The following is a 23,719-nucleotide window of genomic DNA, read 5'->3' as shown; positions in this document are numbered from 1 at the left end:
CGCTCGACCTGCAGTATGGCGGGAATGAGGCCTCTGCAAGTGGCACATTAAGCTACATTGTGGATTTAGCCTTTGCTAGTACAAAACAAAAAAAGAGGTTTCTGGGCTACACGCTGCTTGTATAAAAGCATAGACCCACGATAGCTCCCAGAGCTGGTGGTAAAGTACCACGCCATGTTGGGAAGCTGAGGTGGGCGGAGCCAACAGCCACAGCTGCTGCAGCTTAAAGCAATAGATTCACAATAAGACAGATTCAGATGTAATAGTTTAAAATATGTGTAAAATATACGTAGGCTTGAAAGAGACAAAAAAAGGTGATATATACAGTATAAAAACAAATACATGGTTTTAAAAAATAAAGTCTTTAAAGAGACAGTAAAATTAATATAAAAAATAAGCCACGTAGAGATGACTATTACACAGAGAGTCTAGATTGTGTTGTCTTTGGGATTCTTAACTACAGAGAGATATTTGATTGTAAAGGAAGCTGAGTTAAACCAGTATGTATATTTTAAAGATACTTTGACTTCAAAATTTGGATGTAAGGATATGTTGCTTTGGAAAAGAGTCTCTTTTGTTTCCACAGAAAACAAGAGGCTATGGATTTGTTCCAGAGTAAGATACATCAGGTTTGACCAGCCAAGACCCCCTGAAAGGTCTCCGATGACACCATGGCCCAGATGATCCAACATCCAGAACCGTTTCAAGACAACTGGCTCAGATGATACAGCCTCACGGACTACTCCATGATCCTAAAATTTTCTTTGTTTCCCCAGAAGATACAGCGCCCCCCTCCAGCAGGAAGTAGTAAGAGAAGCTACGCCCAAATTCCCAAATATACCAAGCTGACTTTGGAGATGTGTAAAGGTTAAAACCTTCCTTTTTAAGAAAAGAAAAGGGGAGGTGCTGTGGGATGGTCTGTATGTCAAATGTGTTGCTGATTGGTCAATGAATAAATCACTGATTGGCAGTGGCCAGGCAGGAAGTATAGGCGGGACTAACAGAGAGGAAAATTGAGAGAACAGGAAGCTGGAGAGGGAGACACTGCCAGCCGCCATCAGGATAAGGAAGATGTAAAGTACTGGTAAGCCACAAGCCACGTGGCAAGGTATAGATTAATAGAAATGGATTAATTTAAGCTGTAAGAACAGTTAGCAAGAAGCCTGCCACGGCCATACAGTTTGAAACCAATATATAAGTCTCTGTGTTTATTTGATCGGGTTTAAGCGGCTTGGGACTGGCGGGTGAGAGAGATTTGTCCTGACTGTGGGCCAGGCAGGAAAACTCTAACAACAAATGATAAAAATCATAATAAAAATAAACTTTCCTTACGTTAGCTGTTTGAATTATGTTCCTATGGCTAGACTCGTCAAATCAGGGACACCTGCTCATTTCTGTGTCCTCAGCACAAGGGCACGATATGAGGGCCTCAGAAATTGTGAGTAAATAATAATAGTAAATCCTTTACATTTGTACAGTGCTTCAAAGTTTGAAAAGGTCCCCAAGACTTCATGCCTTCCCCTAACAATGGGACACGGGGCACAGACCCATACAGGCTCCTTGGGCTGTGCAGGCTTGTGGACACTGAAAGGCCCCAGGGACAGTTTAACAGCCTCTGTTGATAGTGGTACAGGATGGGCACCTTTTCACTAAATGGTGCTATTGGGGATTTCCAGAGGGGAAGACTGCCACATCTAACCTTAGCTACTGCTAGGTCCATTCCTGTTCAGAGCAGGGATATAGTCAAAAGCCTGGGGAGGAAGTGTGATGGAAAGATGATGAAGGGCATAAATACTCCCCCAAAACACTAATGGTCCCTTGCGAGGAGAAACAGTATAGAAATGTCACTCAAAGGTCTTGTCATTAACTACCCTTCTTAACTGTCAGGATCTCTCTCTCTCTCTCTCTCTCTCTCTCTCTCTCTCTCTCTCTCTCTCTCTCTCTCTCTCCTTCCCTCCCCCACCTCTCTCTCCCTCTTTCTCATTATATAGACTAGGCTGGCCTCACAGAGATCTACCTGCCTTTCCTAGTCAGAAATACACAGTTTTGCATCTTTTAATCAATTAAAAAACCAACAACAACAACAACAACAAAAAAGTCTACTGTCTTTAATTGCACATAGTTTTAAAGCAATGCTTAATTCCTCTTTGGAAAGCAGGAAAATTATAATTATACAACTATGAATGTTTTGAAAGCAGGAACTAGTCAATAGAAGTAAAAAAAAAAAAAAAAACAAATTCTAGACTGGTAGTAAAGCCTAGTATAGAGTATGCGTTTAGCATGTGCAAGATCCTGAATTCAATCCCCAGCTCCCCAGTGCCATGTGAGCATACACACACACACACACACACACAGAGAGAGAGAGAGAGAGAGAGAGAGAGAGAGAGAGAGAGAGAGAGAGAGAAAGAGGGAGAGACAGACAGAGACAGAGAGAGACAGAGAGACAGACACACAGACAGACACATGTGCATACATACACAGAGACAGTGAGACACACACATACACAGAGATAGAGAGACAGAGAGAGATACACAAGCAGAGAGACAGAGACAGACAGACAGATACAGAGATCACAACTCAAACTAAAAACTCCAAGTCCCCAGATCAGAAAGACACTGCCACCATCATGCTTCTGCTTCCTTCCAGGGTGTCCCCTGAAGTCTGTGGGTGCCACTGCTCTACAAGGTGAGAAACGATGATTTTATCATTCTCCCCACAAGAAATTCACACTAGAGAAGAGCCATCTTTGTGGGAAGGACTAACGTTTGAAGCAGGTATGGAAAGGGTGCAGGGAAGGAACATCTCCCTACCTCCAGAGGTACCAACAATGAAAACGGGGGAACGGGTGGTATGGCTGAGGGACAGGAAGGCATTCAACTTCATGTGCTAAAGTCTTGAGAGGCAAAAAGCAAATTCATGCATTAATAATGCTTTTTATTTGTAAAGAAAACTTTGCATCTTAACCAACTTTTTAAAAAGCCATAGAACACTATTGTGTTGTGCATGTATAGGATGGCAGGCCAGGGAAATCTTGAAGTCTTTTGTCTTTCTGACTACACTCTTCCTGTGTGGAGCAGCCATCCACTCTTGGGAAAGTGGTAGCGTTTCCAAGGCTGGGTGGTTACATTAGGGGCTCAGCTACTTCTGCGCTCTTGCGGTCTGGTGAAACATACAGACCCCTCTGGTAGTACGAAAAGTGTAGTGTGTATAATTTTCTTTAAAAAAAGCACATAGGGTCACAAGGTACACAATCCATTTTTTAAAATATTAAAATAAGCATTTCTGTGAACATGATGTAGTGGCAGGTTTAACGTCTGCCACGGTTTTTAGAAGAATAAAGAGAAGAATTGGTCTTAGCAACATTTGTCATAACCATGACAGTGTGACTGAAGAATACCTGTGACCACTGTTAGTGAAAAGACCCACATACTGCCTCTACTGTAGTCTACAGCCTTTGTTCCTGTCTGAAGAGAAAGTGAAATCCACTTAGAGACTAGTGAAATGGCTATAATTTTATTTCTCAGATCCCTCCTCTGACTCACAAAGAATTCAGGCTATGAAGCCTGACTAGTGGCGTCCTCTCCCTGGTCCTCCCTTACGGATCTGATGAGGTTAAACTGTGGCTGCTGGGGGAAAGTGGATAGTATCCGTCAAATACTCCACACATACTCACATGTAAGCCTTGTAGTTGTTGCCAATCTTCTGAACCCGGATGTCATACTTGGCGTCAATGAAAGGTTCTGCTGTGGCATAGGTTTGGGTGAGGGCCACCACACTAGCAATGTCCTGGAAGTCGTAGTGATTTTCCACTTTGACCTAATGTTGATGTAAGACAGACAGGAAGGGGGACATGTGCATACACACACTGAGAAGTCACAAGGGCCTAGAGCCTCCAAGCCAATCACACAGTTTCTGACACTGGTAAACATGAGCATCCCATCTTCCCAGCAGTTCCTTTTCTCTAGTCCCTTCCCAGAGCCAGGGTCACACTAAGGGGCCAGCTGGGTTGGTTATACTCTTCATTGTATGACTGGGCAAAATCTATGGCCTCTAAGGGACCTGGTCAGGTCCTTGGGAGAAATCCACTGACATAGGAAGAAGAATAGTCTTCAAATGGGCTTGCTGAAAAAAAAAAAGCCCCCTTTGACTCAACCCAGACCACCAGCCATCCTGCCTTACCTTGCCCATGCCTGAGTGAGCATGACCAATCTTCACCACCACAGGGAATGTAGGCAGTGTAAGCTGAGAGGAAAAAAAGGAAGAAATGGACTGGTCAGTAGGTCTTTTCTCTTTGGAATCCGAAAATATTTTCCTTGGGAAGACCCTTGGTAGCATCCCTTAAAGAATCAGTGTAGGGGCTGGAGACAGTTGAGTGATTAAGATGGCTTCCTGCTCTTGCAGAGGACCAGGGCTCAATTCTCAACACCCACACCGGGTGTCTCAGAACCATCTGTAATTCCAGTTCCAGGGCTTCTGACACCTTCTGGCCTCTGCAGACTCCTGCATGCACATGGTGCACATAAACTCATACAGGCACACATACATCCACGGAAATAAACAAATGAAACTTTGGTGAATATTATCAAAATACATTGCATGAAGTTCTTGAATGATTAATAAAAACATTAAACTAAAATAATTAGTGCACCCTACTTGTTTTACACATGGAACCCATAAAATGACAGCAAATTTCCCAAAGTCACACAGTAGGCTAGAGGCAGACTATATGTACCCTGTGTTCTCCTACCTGATGTTTTCTACAACCCACGACTTCAATTTTCTCTACATTAGACAACCCTGGCAGAACTTCCTGTCAGCTAAGGAGAATTTTTTTTTTTAAATTCATGAGAGAGTAAATTTTGCTGTCTGTAAATTATACTGCAACAAACCAGAAACATTTGGAATGCATTTGGAACACCGTGATGTCCACTGAATCATGCACCTCTGCCCACTTCTTCCCATCAAGTGCCATCTTTCCTCTGCGGATCCTGTCACAGGCTTAGTATGCTGAAGCTATTTCTATCCGGTCAGGATTCAGAAGAGAGATGACATAAGAATTCAGCATGTTTATCCTTGGAAGACATCTTAACAAAGTAAACTCTTCCTTGAAGTAGCCTTGTTTTAACAGAGGAGGAGGAATCAGATTTAAAGGAAGAAGGACCCTCCAAAGGCAGGGTTTTGAGCTGCTTTAACAAAATGCGGGCAGAAATAGTAACACAATGGAGTAGGGAAAGCAGCAGACACCACACTGGCAGGCGAAGATTCTAGTTCTCACGGCACCAAACCGGTTTCTCAGTCTTCACATCTGTCAAGTGACAAGGTTGGGTGGATGCTTTAAAGACCCCCCCACCTCCCAAGTGACAACTCTATCTTAGTCTGAGCATTGTGTGAAGAACCACTCTAGACACCAGCCTGGACCTCCCACCTGCCTCCGCCTGACTTCATTCTCTCCCAATTCCCTTCTTTTCAAATATCACCACGGCCATCTCACTGGTGTCTTCTGATGGGAATAGCTCTCAATAGTAGGGAAAAGTCAGATTTTTGTAATGAAAACTCAAGAGTCTCGTGGAGTGTAGCTGTGATCAGAAATGTAGGTTTGGGGCTCTGGACTGCAAATTGAAGAAAGGGAGGAATCATGTAGTTAAGTCCTATTTTATGAAGAAAATAGTTGGGGCCCAGAGAGGCAAAGATCAGAAAACGACCCAGTGGCAGTCAGAATCAGGACCCAGCCTCCAGCTCTCCCTGAGGCAGTCATTCCACGAGTTTCTTTTCATTCAGATTCTTGGAGCACTTTGCTGACAAACTGTGGACAAGGCTTGGGTCACAATGACCGGAGTGCCTGGCTTGTTTGCTAAGTGGCTCCACCTTCTGCAACATGGCGGTCTCCAGGGGGCAATGATGTGCAGTAGGAGCTTTGAGGTCCAAAGTTTGCCCTGACCGACAGGACACCTTGTGTTTTAAGCTTCATGGAAAGAACTGCCCTCAACTCTCTGCAGTCTAAGGCTCTGGCTGTGAGAAAGGGTTTGAAAGCACTGGCTACTTTGTCTGACATCCTTCCCCACCCCCCAGCTGACAGCGCCAAGACACACACACACCCCAACTTTCTCTGTCCTGTTCCCTGACTGTTTGCTGTTGCTTTGGAGCCTCATAAATAGGGCATTGAAAACACTTCCTGCGACTGAAAGAAGCCCTGAGTAGCTTGTCTCATTCCCAGTATGCAGCTCAGCGAGGGGTCCGTCCTCCTCTGTCACTGTCTCTTTTGCCTGTTGTAATTCTGTCTGCCTCTGACTTGGCCTGTGTCTCTCTGTGTCTATGCTTCCTCTCGATGGCTGCTTTTACTGGAGCCTCAGTCCCTCATCTTTCCGACTTCTTGTCTCTGCGCTGGTCTTTGCTTTTCTCTCTCGGCCCCCAACACTGTGTCTTCCCTCTACTTCCAGGCTGCTGCCTCTTTCGGAATCTGCAGGCTTTCCTCTGCATTATTGGGTCTGTTGGTCTGGTCAGGAGGACCTTGGGTCCTGCGGCTCTGGGTGGCCCGCGGCCAAAGGAGGGAGGAGCCCTCGGGGGGCGGGATTGGCCCTAAAGCCACCTCATAAAGACTGGGACTGTACGAGGCTTTCTGGAGGAGTCCTGGAGGGGCTGTTTGTTACGACAGGCAGACCCCACGAGCTCAGCTGGGGCTCTGCAGTGTCATGCCCTGGAGCCCCCTGGCTGCGCTGAGCTGGGCGCTGGTGCTGCGGCTGCTGGCATTGCTGCGGCCCCCGGGGCTGGGTGAGGCGTGCACTTGCGCGCCTGCGCACCCCCAACAGCACGTCTGCCACTCAGCTCTAGGTGAGTACTTAGCCCTTGAGGACCATACCAGGGGTTGCCTGTGGGAAAACTGGTGTTGGGCAGAGCTGTAGACCTGGAATCTGAGGGAAGGGGTGGAGCTCAGATCCTGTAAGGGTGCCTCCTGCTGCAGCTGATAGGTCAGACATGGCTGTTGCTGTATTGACCTTGGAAGTACAAAGCCTGATTTGTAGGGGAATAAATAGTCTATCACAGATCTCCAGAGTAGTTCCCGTCAGCTCAGCTTGATGGGACCTAGCTGTCACTGGAGCTATCCAGCAATTTTCAGAACTCTTGAGGGGAGGGACGTTTGCAATATAATACCTGCCTCCTTGTCTGTAGATGACGTTGCCAGCTGCCACCTCAGAACACACACATTTTGTCCTTTCTCTCCCACTACCTGGACACCCTTCTTTCACACCTTTAACTTTCTGGCAAACTACTATTCGCCTTTCCTATTCCGAAGGCTTTTTGATTCCTTGCTACCCTTTGTGGTGGGTACTGCTGTTTTTTATAAGGAGTTCACCATTAGATGAAGACTTCTGCAGGATGAGAACCCTGTCACGCCCATGCCTGTGCAAGGTCAGGCAGAGAGGAGGAAGACCTTTTTAAACAAAATTTCCAGGGCTGGGGCTGCAGCTCCATGATAGAGCATTTGCCATTCATGCGTGGGGCTTCAGGTTCAGTCTTGGGGGAAGAATCCCCAAAAAGAAAAAAACAAACCAATTCTTGATTAGATGGCAAGAGATGAACTTCCTCAATGGAGAATGGGGACATTTACAAATTCGATAAACAGTTTTTACTATCACTTGCAGGTGTGTTATGAGATTCTGAGATGTATGGATAGGTGAGTCCCACACCAATTGCCTTGAAGGGACTCCTATTCACTGTTCGCTACACCCAAGGCTATGGAGAACTTGAGCTCTAGAAACCAACAGGTTAAAAGGCAGAAAGAACACAGTTTAAGGACTTAAACACCCTGAAGGGTTTGAAGCTGGCAACCACCGCGGAGTAAATCCTAAGTCCCTTCTCTCATATGCATCATGCTGCTGAGAACCTAAAGACACTTGACCCAATCCTTGGACACTCAGAGGAACCCAGGCCACCCAGATCTCAGATTGCATACTCCCACAGTGCTGAAGTTTCCCTTTTTTTTTCTGTACAGTAATCCGGGCAAAAATCTCCAGTGAGAAGGTAGTTCCTGCCAGTGAAGACCCCGCTGACACTCAAAAAATGATCCGGTATGAAATCAAACAGATAAAGGTACATGGGGCAGGACAGGGGCTGAGCCGTGATGGGCTGATGGAGGGATGGGGTTTGTGGTAAGGGAGGGAGGAACCTGGTGAGAGTCAGGCAATGGACTTGGTCTCCTTAGGAAGGTGCTGAAGTGGAACTGTATAAGCTGGTATGGGCAGGACCCACGAGAACCAAGTGACTGTTCAGGGAGGGGACTGGCTGTCTGTCTTGTCCATGGGACCTCCCCATCTCCCTGGAATAAATCAAGGTTTAGACTTACTTAAACATAAATAAATAAACAGATAAAAACCAGCAAGGTCATCTGTGCTCCGAACCTGAATTAGACTTTTGCTTAACGTTTGGAAATAAATGAGCACCGTTCAGCCTGCTGCCCTGCCCTGACCCGGTGTTGCGCTTCCGTAACTGCCTTCCAGATGTTCAAAGGGTTCGACAAGGCCAAGGATGTTCAGTATGTCTACACACCATTCGACTCTTCCCTCTGTGGTGTGAAACTAGAAACCAACAGCCAGAAGCAGTATCTTCTGACTGGTAAGTTAAGGGGCTAAACAGAGTTGTGAGAGTGACCATGGCCGTGTAGTTGGGAGGAGCAAGGAAATGCCCTTCCAGTGCAGGAGTCCCTGCTACAGCGATCTTGGCTACTGTGTCACAATTTTAAGGACAGTCTGCTCTACCCATCTACGACAGCTAGTTCCATTTTGAAATTTTTAACTGGTATAAGATTTTTGGCATCTTGAGCCCAAATATGTCTCCTGAAGGTGTTTGCTGTGTGTTTATCTCTGCCCTGTGCGCAAGCTTGACTCTACAGTTCCACCTCCATGAACCCTGGGTTGGGCCAGCCTCCTCCATACTGAACTGGTTGGGACAGAACAGTAAATGAGCCATCCATCCAATACACCTAAGAATATTTTGGGGAGATAAATAAATACAGTGCTAAAGTGTTCTGGAATTCGGGGAAAGAGGCACTGGTGTGGTTGTGAACAGGCAGGGAATTTCCACTGTTGGAGTAGGCTCTAAGCTGGCCCACAAGATGGAAAACATCTGTAAAGAAATCTAGGAAAATAAAAGCTCCAGCCCACAGGGAGAACAGGGAGGAGTCCCACTCTATCCATGGAGCCAGCAGATCATCATCTACTACATACTGTCAGGCCTTGGGCCGGAAAGTGGAGATTCAGGAATACATCATAGTCCTCTAAGGCTTCCTAGTCCAGACATGGCTCTTGAAGAGTGACAGGAACTGGAGGACACAATGAAAGGGGCTTCTCAGCTCTGAGGAGGTGGGATTGTGCTGCCCTGGGCAGCTGAGACAGGACATGCCACTCTACCTTCCAGGTCCCTCATAAGCAGACCAGTCTCTTTACATCTCCTGATAGCCCACCCCTTTCCTGAGCACCCACTCTGTGTGTCTCACCCTCGCTGAGGCACTGAGGTGTGTCAGGGAAAAGGGAACATGGGGTTTTTGTCCTTGAGGAGGTCAAGAATAACCAAGGGTGGAGAAAACATAACTCTACAAAAAGGTATCAGTGATGCCATGCCTTCAGGAGAAGTCAATGGTCTTCATTGATAGGTAAAAGTTCTCTGTGGCTAGAACACTGTGACCATTGTAGCTTTTTCTGTGTCACTTGTCAATGACATAGCAACCTGCATCTTTCTCCCTGAGAGCTGAAATGAACTCCCTGTAGTTGCAGGATGCATGGCTGTCCTCCTGCCTAGTGTCCAGAGACCCTTGTACTTGTTGACAGTGAATTCCCAGCCATCCCTTGGAGACACAACATGAGCTTCAGCTCCTCTGGGGTAGCTTCCTTTATCCACCCTCTTCTACACTTGGAGATAAGCATGCATTCCTCTGTTCTTACATCTGGGCAATTACAGTCCAGTAAACTATGCCTACTTTCTGTCTACCCTCCTAAAGGGTAGAGATCCTGCCATATGATTTCTGCATCTGGAACTAGGTTATAGCAGCTGCCTACTGAATAAATGGTTGAGTGTCGAAGTCCTAGGAGAGGTGAGGGTTCACATTGTCAGGGATGGCTTTGGTGAAAAGATGTATTGAAAGGAGCTATGGGGCTAGAAAGATGGCTCAGTGGTTAAGAGCACTGGCTGCTCTTTTAGCCAACCCAGTTCAATTTCCAGCACCCACATGGGGGCTCACATCTGGGTTCTTAAAGAAAAAGGCCTATGAAAGATCAGAAGGAACTTGATAAATAAATTTTAAAAAAGACACTTTCCTATGGGGAAATGTTCACCCAGACAGATACCCAATTGGGCAGGAGTGGCCAGTGTGGATATTGGGAAGGAGTGGACATCTTCTGTGGGCCAACAGCTGAACCAAGAATTCCATATGCATTCCCTCATGTAGTCTCAGCAACAGCTTTATTATTCTCATCCTCCACCTGAAAGGCCCTGTGACCTTCTTTATGGTTACAGCAGCTAGTATATAAAGGGAGTATATAAGAGAAAAGAGCCTACCCACAGTCTGGCCTTTTTCTGCCTCCCTGTGCCAGGGATCTAGCTCAGGCCCTCACACAAGATAAGCACGTGCTCTGTTCCTGAGCTTCATTCCCAACCCTGCACTCAGCCATTCTGTTGTCTGGTTTTCACTTGTACCTTTTGTTTGTTTGTCTGTTTCTCTAAGGAAGGGTCTTGTTATGCAGCACAGGCTGACCTCAAGCTTTTGGTCCTCCTGCCTCAGTCTCCTGAGGGCTAAGGTTACAGGCATGTGTCACCAGATCTGACAAGCTCCAGGCTGATTTTAAATCCCACCTTCTTTCTGCTTCATGCTAAAGGAACAGACCTTCACCAGATCCCATAATTCTGCCTTGCACAGACACCGTGAACTAGTCTCTGCTTTAAAGATTATTGGGATTTGTCTGGTTCCTACACTGAGTCTGAGTGTTCACTGATGTCATAGAGCCATTTGAGACTGGAGTTTTCTCTGTGTTGTATAGAGTGTGTTTAGCATAAAGAAGGCATAATTTCAGCACAGGAAGGAAGGAAGGAAGGGAGGGAGGGAGGGAGGGAGGGAGGGAGGGAGGGAGGGAGGGAGGGAGGGAGGAAGGAAGGAAAGAAAGGTAGGCCATTACAAAAGTTACACTACTGGAGTGTTTAATGATGGGGACCCCTGGAGGCCTGTCAGTCTTCTGACTAGATTCCTTTCTTTCTCTCCACAAAGGCCAGATTCTCAGTGATGGAAAAGTCTTCATCCATCTGTGCAACTACATTGAGCCCTGGGAGGACCTGTCCTTGGTACAGAGGGAGAGTCTGAATCATCACTACCCCCAGAACTGTGGCTGCCAAGTAAGGGAATGTCCATTTCCAAGGTCATTTGTGGGTGAGGGACAAGCTTAGAGCCTTGGGGTCTCATCCTCCATGGATTCCACCATATACATGAACTCACTTCCTACTCTCAAGTTGTGCCGTGGAAGTTGGGGGTGGGAAGGTGGAGACTGCACCTTCTTTTTGATCTCAAAGTACTTACACTTTGGGTGGGACACCGTGCCCACACAGGGCAGACTGAAATGACACTAAATCACCATTTAAAGAAAGTCTAAGCCAGGTGCGGTACCTTAGCAGTACTGTATAGTACATGAGAGGCTGAGGCAGGAAGGAGGATTCCAAGTCTGAGGCCAGCTTGGGCAACATAGTGAGACACTGTCTGTTTCAAACATGAGAAAAGGGAGCGTGGACAGACAGACAGAGTACTCTTTTCCAGGCCTGTAATAATTAATTTATTTTCAAATTTTAATTTAATCTACAACAAATTTGTGAAGAATCAAGGTTTCAATTTGAAGGTAAAGAAATCAAAGCTCTGAAGACTATTTACAGTCATGGCAGTATGGGACCCATCAAGGCTGAGTCTAGTGACACCAGGAAGATACTACTGTTCTCAAGGAGATAGATGGGGGAGGAGGGCTCAGGAGGAATCTTGGAACTGGGAAAAGACAAGGCAGTTGAGATGGCAGTGAGGATACACAGGATGTGAAAGGCAGCACAGAGAAAGGATACTCTATTCACTTTGATATTGTGTGGTCACAACTAGATCATCACTTGCTATGCGGTGCCCTGTACCATCTCAGCCCCCAATGAGTGTCTCTGGACAGACTGGCTGCTGGAACGGAAGCTCTATGGGTACCAGGCCCAGCACTATGTCTGCATGAAGCACGTTGATGGCATCTGTAGCTGGTACCGGGGCCACCTACACCTCCGGAAGGAGTACGTTGACATCATCCAGCCGTAGTAGGGACCAGTGGCCACTACATCCTTGGAAAGAGTCCTGAAGACCAAGCCAGTTCTCTGTGGTACTCTGACCATCACCACCTGTCATGTTGCTGCCAGATGATAGGAAGTGACATGTGGGTGGTCTGGCCAGCATCATGGCAGCTGTGGAGCATGTGACAGCTTATGTCCACATCTCCAGCTCACAACTTGTCAAGGCTGGGGAAGGGAGTATGACTTAGCTGCCTTGCCCTCAGCCCCTCTCCATTGTCTCCCAAACCTTGTTAGTCTAGTTTATACCTGTTACTGGAAGTTCTCATTCTGGCTTTGTTCTCTCCAGTCAGGAGAATGCACGTTCCTTTTCTTAGCTCCTATGGTAGGGGAGGAGCTGTAAGTGTCATAAGATGGTACAACCTTGTGATGTATGCTGTGGAAGGGGGTGACTGCACCCTGAGTGGGCTGCTTGGCTGAAATGAAAAGAATACACTAAAGCTCCATATCCTCTACTCCTACTGTCTCAACTCAGCCTAAGCCTCTGACACATTTTTGTCTGCTTAAAGGACACAGTGAGAGCTGAACGGCCCGCGCTTCTCGGTGCCCTGTAAGTCCCCTGATACTATTGTTGGCAGAAGGTCTGGCCCAGATAGCATTCGTCTCCGGACAAGAAAAGCCTGAGTATACCAGAACAAGCATTCTCCCTCCAGGTTAAATATCTCTGCTGCCTTCAGTTGGTGTCCAGGGACTTTGCCTCAGCTTCCTTTAGGTTGCTAATGTCTTTGTTCCTACCTTAGAACTTGGTTCTGAAGCAAAAACAAAGAGGTGAAAAACAACAAAAGTGGCCCCAGAGCACGGTCTTCTCCTAAGGCCAAATGTCAGGAGAGGGTGGGAAGGGACAATGACAGAACCCCCTGGGGAACATGCAGTGGGGACACAGCTTGCACTTGCTTCAGTTTCTTCAGCAGCTACCCCTGCTAGATGCTACAGCAGGAGACAGCTAGCTGTGACTCTGAGAGCATTTCCACCCTTCAGCTAAGTCCCCTTACCTCTGTGTCTTGGACTGTAGCTACCAGCCCCTGAAGGCTCCTCAGCCTCTGTAAGTCTTCCTGGGTTGTCTACATGGGGAAACACTGACAATGGCCTCTATGATTTGTTAACTCATAGAGCTCAACATCCCAGAACCTTTTCCTGGGGAAAGCTCTGGAAAAGATGGTAGGGGTCATCAGTTCTTTTGACCACTCAGGACTGTCTTTCATTTTGATGTATGGTCAGCTGGTGAGCAGGGCCATGTGTGCTGTGCTGGAAGACGGCTCTGGATTTAAATGCAATGATGGAGATCCCTTTGGGAGGAGAGAGTAGGAAAGGACCAAACTTGATCCCTGTCCCAGAACACAGCACTTGGAAGGCTCTGGCAGCGAGTCTCCAAGCGGGATCCTCCAGCAATAGTGCACACCATCCTTGGGGAGGGAAGGAGGATGGAAAGTAACCTCCAGGTTTCTCCGTAGGACATATCCTCACAGCTTCCAACCAACCATTTCTCTTTTCCTTCTGACCTCCGGGGGTAGACTCAGAAAAGGCACAGGATTAACTCTGCTTTGTCACAATTTGGAGGTGGCGAAGGAAATGGAAGTCTAGTGAGGAATCACAGAAGCAACAGGTTCCATCTCGGGAGGCTCATCTCCACCAGAAGGCGATTACTTGAGGAACCTCCTTGAAATCGGATGCACGCTGTGTTAGATACCCTGGTCAAGGGCAGCTATGCTCACTTGTCGTAGTTGAGAAAAGACACACGCTGAGGGACTGTAACACCCCCAGAGACGCACGGCAAAGCTGCGGCTATAGAAAAGCTGTGACCCCTCCTGACTGTTGACTCACAGGTTTGCTACTCTCTCACGTTAAAACGCTCCGTTTCTGCTTTTCTCTACTCTGTCCCCAGAAACGGAAAACAAAAGACTGTTGGCTAGAATCTAGCTACTTCTGCTGCTCTGAGCAGCTCTGCAGCTACCTGAGGAGTTGGGTCTGAGGTGCTGAGGTGCCTGCCAGCCCTCCAGAGTCCCCCTGTGGCTAGGAGTAGGAAGAGTGCAGAGTCAAGGCCCCACTTGGCCACCTACCATCTCGCGGTGGTTGGGATAGTATGTCTGCTCAATGAGTGGGAATTTCTCCCCTCCCAGTGTCTTGAAGATGGCCACCATCTGGGCAAACTGCAAAAGACAAGAAAGAATTTCACTGTATCTTCAACTTCTGGACCAGACACAACATCAATTCGTCAAATATAGAGCATTTTCACTGTAGAAGATATTGTGTTAAATCAACTGGCAGTACTGAGAAAGGAAAGGTACATGTTATTTCAAAGACATATGCTTTAGTAGAGGAAGACAAAGAGAAAGCTAGTATTCATTGGGGGCCTACTTAATTTCAATGGTTTCCACCCAATCTTTTCAAATTGACAAGGCTGAGAAGGGGTTCGGAACTTCACTTGTATCACAGAAATGGGGCTGGGGAGTGGTGCACATCTATAATCTCAGTACTCAGCGGAGGCAGGAGGATGATGAGTCTGAGGCCAGCCTGGGCTACAGAGTGAGCTCCAGGCCATTGTGTTGGGCTAAATGGTAAAATACTGTCTCAAGAAAAATCAAATGAGTAACAGAACCGAAAAGGGGTGAAGCTGGAACTGAAACCTGAAGTCTCACTCCAAATGTATGCTCTTCTTAGCAGCGGAGCAAGGCAGAGCTGAAGAGGTAACATGCCAAGGCTCAGAAGTTCTGACGCCAGGCAAAGAAATAAATGACACCCCTCCTGTGTGCTCTACAGAGCCGCCAGAGTCTGCACAGGGGTGACATAAATGAAGCTGTTCTTCAGGAAGACTGGAGGGTCACAGTGGTGAAACCCACAGGTCCATCTTCCCGGCACTGGCTGCTGGGATTATAAGATCTGAACTCGCTAGACCCTCTATCTGTGGCAAAAGGAGAAAAGGCAAGGTTCAGATATTCACAGTGTTGGGGCTGGGGGGCTTCTGCACATCCGGCTCTCCTTGACCTTTCAAAAACAAAGAGACTAAGAACAGAGAGGTCAGGTGCCTGAGGTCACATGCGTGAGCAAGGTTCACGGCTAGATCCTTCATTCCCAGTCTCTATTTCTCCTGAATCTTTTGAATACCTACTTTTCAGATTCTACAGAGACCACACAATTCCCACAGGAAACATAGATCTTTCCCACCTAGTCCACATTTAACCCACAACGCCAACCCCAGTGCATGGCCAGCTAGCTAGCTTCTTTTCTCCAGTAGGATCCTTTCAGGCTCCAAATCGCCAATAGCTTGGTCAGCTTCAAGGGAAAGTTGTTGGATCAAACCTGCCCTCTACTTGTCAGAGACGGGAAAGCTAGGACCTTTTCCCAAAGTTTAGGTCCCATTCTCTGTAAAGGATGTTAGTGCATGAGCTATTCAGGAAGGGTTATTAGCAGAGTGGAGTCTCCTGGTGTTCTCCTTTTAACTCACTAGTTGCCTTTGGACAAAAGGCCCCTCCCTGCCAGGCTCCCTCTTCAGATGTGAGCAAAGAAGGGTCGTTTCCTTCAGCTTTTCACACCGGGCATCAGGGCATCAGGAAGAACATCTTTGATTGCGTTTCCCCTACACTCCTCCATCAGACTGTGGTCCTTTTGTAGGGAAGATTTTTATTAAAATGCAGGGAAATGTGGGCCTTTCTGGGCCCCAGCCTTCAGTGTGTGGGACTGGTAACTTCCGAGGTCTAAGACTTCCTTTAGGACTCAGTCTCTAACACTTTACTGTTGAAAGAGACTTCAGACAGTCTCCACACCAGGTCTGAGGAGACTGAGGCTAGAGAAGCCTTGGAGCATGGCAGGTATTGAGGCTCCACTGGGAGAGCGCCCAGGTTTCTTCATTCCTTGCCCACTGCATCCTCTGCTGACTTCTCATCCCTGACTGACCCTCTGCCCTTCCCTTCCTTCCTTATCCAATTCTTCCTACTACCTCACCTGACCTTCAGCTCTACCTGCCCACCTGGACCTGGCTGGATTCCTTTTCTGCCTGGGCTTCTAAGACTCTCCAGCATCCCTAGGGAGCTGATGCCAGCTCTGCCTAAAGACCTCTGTCCTGCTGCAGCCCACACTTTGGCATGGCACCAAGACATGTGGGGCCCTATCTTCCCTATGTGTGGGTGAGTTACACAGACAACCTCACAGATGCCAGGAAGGCCTCCGGCAGACTCCCAGGGCCCTGGGACAGCCAAGACTAAAATGACAGCCAGTTCCCAGGCTCCAGTTGGGTCCCTGAGAGCCCACTTTACCCTCCCTACCCCATTCCCTGTCTGATTAATGGACTGGACTTGGCATCAAAACTCTGCCTCCCTAGAAACTTAGATTAAGTCGCAAGTACACAGTTACCAATTAAACAAAGGTAATATCTGATAAGGGCTATTTCCTCTATGCAGACCAAAAAATGAATTGGAGAGCTGGTGTGGAGTTGGCATTGAATAGAAGATGCTTATTTAAACCACTTGTCTAAAGACTCAAGAAAGAATTCATTAAAGAAAGGGGGTTTGGGATTCTGTTTGAATAATGTGTTCTCCCCGTCTCTCCTAGGTAGTAGATGCTTAAGTTTAACCCAGGTCTATCAATCTCCAAGGAACCCAGAATTCAGCTCCACTGGAGCAGTCGGGCATGCCGGCATTCTTGCTTTCTCTGGACAGTTGCTTTCACTGACAGAACTATTTTTCCTTCTGAAATCCCAGCAGCTGCCCTGGCCAGTTTGGGGGACAGCAGACTTGCTCAGAATCATTCTGGTGCGAGGCATAGCCTTCTCGATCCCACTGGATGCCTCTCACATCCACAACACCCACAGTAAGAACTTTAGGAAACGTGAGCCCAAGTTAGCGTATCACAGGGACACTCCTCTCACCGTCATTAAGTGTGTCCACCTCTCCTGACAAGCTGAGAACATCATGTAAAATGTCACTTGGTGGCAGCCGCTTAGTGAGACTCTGGGGAGAACTTGGGGTGTGGCCAGCAAGCCCTGTTGTTCCCATGCAACGCCAAAGGCAGTGTGCTGGGATTGTGAATGGGTGAGAATGTGACCCCTCACCAGATCCCAGATCCCATGAGGGATCTTTCTGTTCCTCCCTTCTCTAGCCTCTGCCACAGTTTAGGAAAAGAAAGCATGGGACCAGTTCCTTTAGGAAGTCTCAGATATCAGGGAACTATAATAACCGCACTGGCAAAGTAATGGTATATACAACCACACTGGCAAAGGAATGGCATATAGTATTAGTCACAGTTTGTAGACACAGAAACTAGGACACAGAAGATGGGTAGTCACAGGGCTGTCAGTAAGGCACTCAGGAAAAGCTGATACCAGTGGCATCACCTTGTGTAGCTATGAGAACCAAATTCTGAAGGAAACGGGGATGGAGTGGGTTAAGGCATATTTCAGGAGGAAGGCTTGTGACTGAGGAGAAATGGGAGGCTCCTAGAAAAGACATTTGAGAGCTGCCTCATGTATGTTTTCTGAGATAGGCATCACACTCAAATCACACCACCCTTCTAGCCCATTTCTGAAGAACAGTAGGATTCCAGATGTCACAGGCCACACACAGGGGAAAGCCACAAGTGGAGCTTAGGAAGCCAACCTCCCCTTAACCACAGCAGCCCTCAAGCCTCCTTCTCCTTGTCCACACCTCTTCCTCCTTCACTGTATGGTCTCTCTGCTAGCCAGGGAATTGGAAAGCTGTCCATTCGAGGGTGGAAAAACAAAAAAGTCAAGAGCAGAGTTAATGGGCCCATGTGGTTGTAGAATACCCCTCCAGCTCCCAGAGCAAAGAGGTTTACGGTTCAGAAATGTCACAATAAGCCTGGTGAGCCTTGGCAATCTAGAGCGTGTGAAATTGGATTTTTGAAAAACAAGAAGATGAAGAGAATATGATCAGAGGCAAGCATTTCCCTCCATGAGGGCAGCCTGGGGCAGCGGGCCTAGCAGAGGAGAATCCCAGTCATCCTAGGCCCTCATGTTTCTTTCAATACTTTCCACAGCCCTAGAAGGTCTCTAGGCTGGCTGTGGAAGAGGAGACCAAGCCAGCTCTTCTTCACTTCGTGTGAGAGACAGTGTGACGTACAGAAATCCTGGCTCTAGAAGTTTGGCAAGTGACTTAATCCTCCCTGGGTCTTATTGCTCTGTACAAAAGTGAAAAGAATAATACCTCCCTGGTAAGCTTATCGTGAAGATTAAATGAAATTACACAGAATAATCTCAGAGGGTGGCACCATACAGCAAGAGGTTTTATGCTCCTCATTTTCTGTTTTCTTCCCACGAAGGGGTAAGACTTAAGTATCCCAAAGGAAACGTTGGGCTCACACTAACTGTCGGGCTCACCCATGTGTGGATGGATCTGACTCTGAGACTGCTGAACTGCTGGTAGAACCCTGTCTCCAAAACCCTTCTGGGTTGGATTTCTCTATTGGCTTTGGGTCTTTCCAATAGTTTACTCATTTTAAGAGGCAAGAAGCAGGCATTTTTATCACTGCTGCCCCAGGTCAAGAAAGGATTTTGTCACATCATCTTTGTACAGCATGGTGGTGAGGTCAAAGGTCTACTCGATAGCAAAAGTGTGCAGCTCAGGCCATCTGGTAAAATGCTACTGTGATGGCCTACCCCACCAAGCCTCCCAGGTTCCAAGCCTCAGATCTCAGTTGATGCTACTAATGGAGTGCTGGAAGTACTCTGGGGGAGTGGGGGAAAAGTGCCTTACCACCCATGGCTTGTCACAGAAGTTGTAAATGGACTCCAGTGAGTTGATGCTGGGGAGGCCTGCATACTGCATGCCGATGACCAGGTGGCGGAAGTCCTCATTCTCCGCCATGCCAAATGCATGCTGTCGGATGAGCACAAAGTCTGGTCGGAAGGACCTGGTAAGAATGCAGAGGCAAGTTTCCATTAACTAGCACCTCAAGTAACCCATTTCCAAAGCCTAAGACAGAAGAGATGTCAAGGACCACCCACTCCATGACCTTGTGTTATTACTCCTTTCTGGATGGGGTGATAAAGTATCATGACACTTTCCAAAGGAGATCGGAGAACTGTGTTTCTGAATCTGTCCCATTCCTTTGGACTAAATGCTGTCTCCTTCTAGCATACAAATACTCGAGAAGGGAAGAGACACTTTTAGAGGCCCACACCTTAAGTGAAAGAGATTTTTCTCTGTCCTCATAGGGTGGTATGAAAGCCTGAAGCTCCTGTGCTTCCAGAGTTGGTGCTCAAATCGGGTCCTGGAAGACCACACTACTACCAGATCTCTGATCTTAACGTACTGTTCAATCCTTATAGCTGCTCCTTAAAATAGGCAATGCCCTCATCAGGCCCTAGGAGAGCAAGGAGCTAGGCTGGCTGAGGGCAGATGCCAAACTTCCCAATGGTATTCTTCCAAAACGGACGCTAGGGAGGGGTGCAAATATATTTTGCAGAACTGAGGTTGAGCAACGGGGCTGCAGGAAGTACTGAGTACGGAATGTTCCCATGCATGGGAAAGCTCTCCTGGTGTCACCTCTAGCCAGCAAAGCTCCTAGCCATAGCTACTTTAGAGGACTATTGCCTGTCTTCATGCCCTAGCTTCAGAGACCTTCCCAGAGAGGCAGTTTGTGGCAGCATCTGCCCCCAAGGCTCTGCGGCTCAGCATTTGACACCATGTACAATGACCTACCTGGTCCTCTGCCCAGGCACCCGTCCAACCCCCACCTACAGATCCAGCCCAACCCAGCTCAGAGATGAGCTCTAGGAGTAAGGCTAGAGGAGCTTGCTTCAGTCACCCAAACACTTATTGCCAAGAGGGTATAACATCTGCTTAGGGTACTCTGACCTTTGTCCCACGTTCAGGGACCTGAGGTGTAGTCCAGATACCCCCAATTAGGCCTTTGCTGATGGACAATGAAGCCCAGCTGTATCCCTGATATCAAATCCTAACCTTATATCCCAGTTAACAGGAATAATCCACGTTCCTACATTGGCACCTGCCCTGGAGCCCTGCTGTTGGACCTTCTGTCACTGCCTATGTGTGCATCTCCATGACACACTTGACCCATGGATGGAGAAGCCTGTCTGTCCTGTTCTAGGACCCACCTAAGCTCACTTCACACCTGAGTTGGCATCTGCTTTTCCTATGTTCTTCTTCAGATGCCAGAAAGAGCAAGCCCACTTTCCTAATGTTAGGTCCCAGATATACCCAGTCCGGCCTTTCCTGTCACTGACTCAGATCCTGTTGGACACTATACTGCTAGGGGTCAGGGTCCTGTGACTGAGGTGAGGAAGGGAGTGATGAAGGTCTCGGACCCCTCCTGGAACAAGAGTTATTTCTGAAAACCCAAAGCAACATTAAGTTCCTGGGAAGAATGGAAACCATTTCTCATACCTGGAATTCTCATCCCCTCCCTAAAGGAACTGCTGTGTAGACATCAACATCCCAGACTTTGAAACAACCACCTAGGTGCCCAGGATACCACCTGGCATGAAAATGCTCAGTGCCTGGTCATTTTCTTCCATCTACAATGTCTATTCCAATACTAGATCTTCCTGTCAGACATATGAGTTGTTGGGAATGAGGGATAAAGAGAGGATACAGGGGTGAGCATAAAAGAACATACATTCAACACAAGGTTTTGCTGCCAGCTCTGAGTGAATCTAAGCAAATCAGCATAAATAGGACAGCCAGATGTTTAAAAAGAAAAAACAATGGAACCCAGTTTTCCAGGGGAACTATTTAGAGAGAGAAAAGCACAACCCATGCTGACTTGAGGGTAGGCAGAAGTCCCAACAGGACTGGTTACCCCTAAGAGAGTCTGTGAAACTGAAGGTTGCTTTCTCTCATGCTGCACTAAGAGCTGCCTTCTCTAGCACTTCCATGTATCACCCAGTAGGACTATCTCAAGTTGACTTTGAAACCACCCCCACCAAGTCAGAGGTGACAGCAACCCCAAGAACAGAAAGGCCCTTACCGGACAACTTTTGTGCCATTCCGGAGCACCTGCATGTCCACAGCGTAGGTTCCATCTGCGTGGGCCACCAGGTTAAGCTCTGAAAATTCCGCCTGGAGAGTAACAGTAGAGCAGTGAGTCTCGGTCCTCCACACAGCAGCCTCCACCACACCATTTTCTGGACAAATAAAACCTACTGCTGTGTCTCCTGACTCCCAGCTCAGCATCCTTTGAGCCTCTCTACAGAGACAGAATGTGACCAGGACAAGCATCTCCTTTCTCAGTCTCTGCATGAAAGCACTGGGTTCTGGGTTAGGCTACTGGGTTTCCTTCTCCCCTGTCCTTGACACAGCATGTCAAGCAAGGTTCCTGTCCTGCCTGGGTTCCTGTTTCCTCTGTCTCCAACACAGGGGTAGGTAGGGTTTTTGTTGTTGTTGTTGTTTTTTAACCACACCAGAATATCTAACAAGTCGTTTTTTTTTTTTTTTTTTTTTTTTGGTTTTTCGAGACAGGGTTTCTCTGTGTAGCTTTGCGCCTTTCCTGGGACTGACTCACTTGGTAGCCCAGGCTGGCCTCGAACTCACAGAGATCCGCCTGGCTCTGCCTCCCGAGTGCTGGGATTAAAGGCGTGCGCCACCACCGCCCGGCTCTAACAAGTCGTTTTAAGAATGGCATATAAACTGGGCATGGTGGTATATCCCTTTAATCCTTGCACTCTGGAGACAGAGGTAAACTGATCTCTGTAAGTCTGCATAGCAAGTTCCAGGCCAGCCAGGGCCACTTAGCGAGATCATTTTGCAAAAATAATAAATAAATAAATAAATAAATAAATAAATAAATAAATAAATAAATGTAATGATAGGTAGGAAAATACCATAATAATTTCTGTTATTACATAGAAAATGCGTTATTTAAACAGGGCATCTCCTCCCTGCAAACGGCCTAGTTTTCTATTATCATGGAATAAGAGGCAGAAGAAGGTAAAAAAAAAAAAAAAAACAAAACAGTCTTTCAAGTTCCCTATAGAAACGAGGGATGTTCTTTTCTAGGTGCCCTCTGAAGTAGAGCCTCAGGGTCAGAGTAGGCAGACAACGAACAGAAGACATGTGCCCACCCAGAATTACACTACCACCTACAGCATCCCAGGAAGGCACCCCTCCTCTACGGCTTCCTCAGTTTGGGAGCCCTGCACTGCAAGAGACCACGGAGAACCACATTGTTTCTGAACTGCTGAGTTAAGGAAAAGCCCTGAGGACAGGAGATGCAGAATCGGGAGTCCAGTGAGGACACTGCACTCCACTGCACTCCACTGCACTCCACTGCACTCCACTGGCCAGGACTAGATGGTTCACTCTGGGATGGCAGAGGGCATGTGAGGCTTCATGCTGATTACCTGTTCCACCTTGATGTCATAATCTCCAAGGATTTTTTTGCCCCGAAAGCACTTGGCCCTAGAGAAAGAGAGGAGGGCACACAAATTAGTTTTGTGTGAGTGTTTGAACTCAGACATGTATTCTCCCCAAGAAGAGGTCTATAGCAGATGAACCCCAGACTGAGAGTCAGATCTGGGTTTGGCTCTTCATTTGCTGCTAGACTGCCATAAAGTCTCAAGCAAGTCCTTTCTTTCTTTTAACCTCAATTTACCCACCTGCAAAATAGTCTACAGTACCCTTTCACTTTTCACCTTTTATGATTTAATGCCCTGTATCACACACACACACACACACACACACACACACACACACACACACACACACACACCGTCTAGAAACAGATTCTAATTTTCTGTGTTGTTCTTGGTAAAGACTAGGTCAATCTTCCACACCTCTGAGGTTTCCTTATCTTCTAACCCTGTGTTTCACTCCATGCATAACTGTCATCCACCCGTGGACTTTCAGGATTTAAAGAAATCGCTGTTGGACTGAGTTGCATTTGATTGAGTTGTTGGCTAGAGGGGTCCCATGGAGATCCCCCAAACAATCCAGGCTGATGCTAGGACAGAGATTGCTCTCTGCAAACTGATGGGTGGAGGTGGGCATTGCAGAGGACAATATCCACACAGCTCATTAAATGTGGCGAGGTTGAGCGGGTGTCTCCATGGAGTCTTCACCCCTATGTTCTAGTCTCTTTTGTGTAGGGAGGTACTGTGTAGGCTGCTGAAAGAGAAACGTTAACACCAAACCAGCCACAAAACCTTTGACCTACAGTCTGCTCTGCCCGAAAGATGTGCTGGGGGAATGGTGGCATAGCCAATGTCTGATTTAACTTGAGGCTCAATCAACAAGAGGGAGCCCATCCCTGACACTGACTGAATAGCCAGGAACTGGAGACTGGATAACTCAGAGACCTAGGGTAGAACCAAACATGATAGGTCTAGAAAAAAAAAAAATCAATGAAACGATTCCTAATAGTATCCTGCTATATTCATAGATCAGTGTCCTGTTCAGTTGTCATC

At 47.3% G+C, this 23,719-nt stretch overlaps 2 protein-coding genes across 4 annotated transcripts in view; one reads left to right on the top strand and one right to left on the bottom strand.

Moving 5' to 3' along the window:
- The window catches only part of Syn2 (synapsin II), a 154,008-nt gene that overhangs the window by 28,384 nt on the left and 101,905 nt on the right, over positions 1–23,719 (bottom strand). Inside the window, exons 2-7 of the mRNA XM_052720879.1 lie at positions 22,658–22,715; positions 21,286–21,377; positions 19,050–19,206; positions 14,403–14,492; positions 4,180–4,242; positions 3,674–3,816 (exon numbers count right to left, since the gene is read on the bottom strand). Of these exons, the coding sequence (XP_052576839.1) occupies positions 3,674–3,816; positions 4,180–4,242; positions 14,403–14,492; positions 19,050–19,206; positions 21,286–21,377; positions 22,658–22,715 (603 nt within the window). The remainder of the gene's footprint in view (positions 1–3,673; positions 3,817–4,179; positions 4,243–14,402; positions 14,493–19,049; positions 19,207–21,285; positions 21,378–22,657; positions 22,716–23,719) is intronic.
- Timp4 (TIMP metallopeptidase inhibitor 4) overlaps positions 4,932–23,719 on the top strand; it is a 35,188-nt gene continuing 16,400 nt past the window's right edge. Inside the window, exons 1-5 of one of the 3 annotated variants that reach the window (XM_052720882.1) lie at positions 6,066–6,828; positions 7,991–8,088; positions 8,496–8,610; positions 11,252–11,375; positions 12,137–12,236. In XM_052720882.1, coding sequence (XP_052576842.1) covers positions 6,690–6,828; positions 7,991–8,088; positions 8,496–8,610; positions 11,252–11,375; positions 12,137–12,236 — 576 coding nt within the window. In that variant the 5' untranslated portion in view covers positions 6,066–6,689. Of the gene's footprint in view, positions 6,829–7,990; positions 8,089–8,495; positions 8,611–11,251; positions 11,377–12,118; positions 12,801–23,719 lie in introns of those variants that run through there. The other 2 variants (XM_052720880.1, XM_052720881.1) reach the window with 2 other exon arrangements.

Source organism: Peromyscus californicus, unplaced genomic scaffold (assembly GCF_007827085.1).
Source record: "Peromyscus californicus insignis strain IS unplaced genomic scaffold, ASM782708v3 Scaffold_6__1_contigs__length_162567912, whole genome shotgun sequence".
Taxonomy (NCBI): Eukaryota; Metazoa; Chordata; class Mammalia; order Rodentia; family Cricetidae; genus Peromyscus; species Peromyscus californicus.
This window is presented reverse-complemented; position numbering and strand designations above follow the sequence as displayed.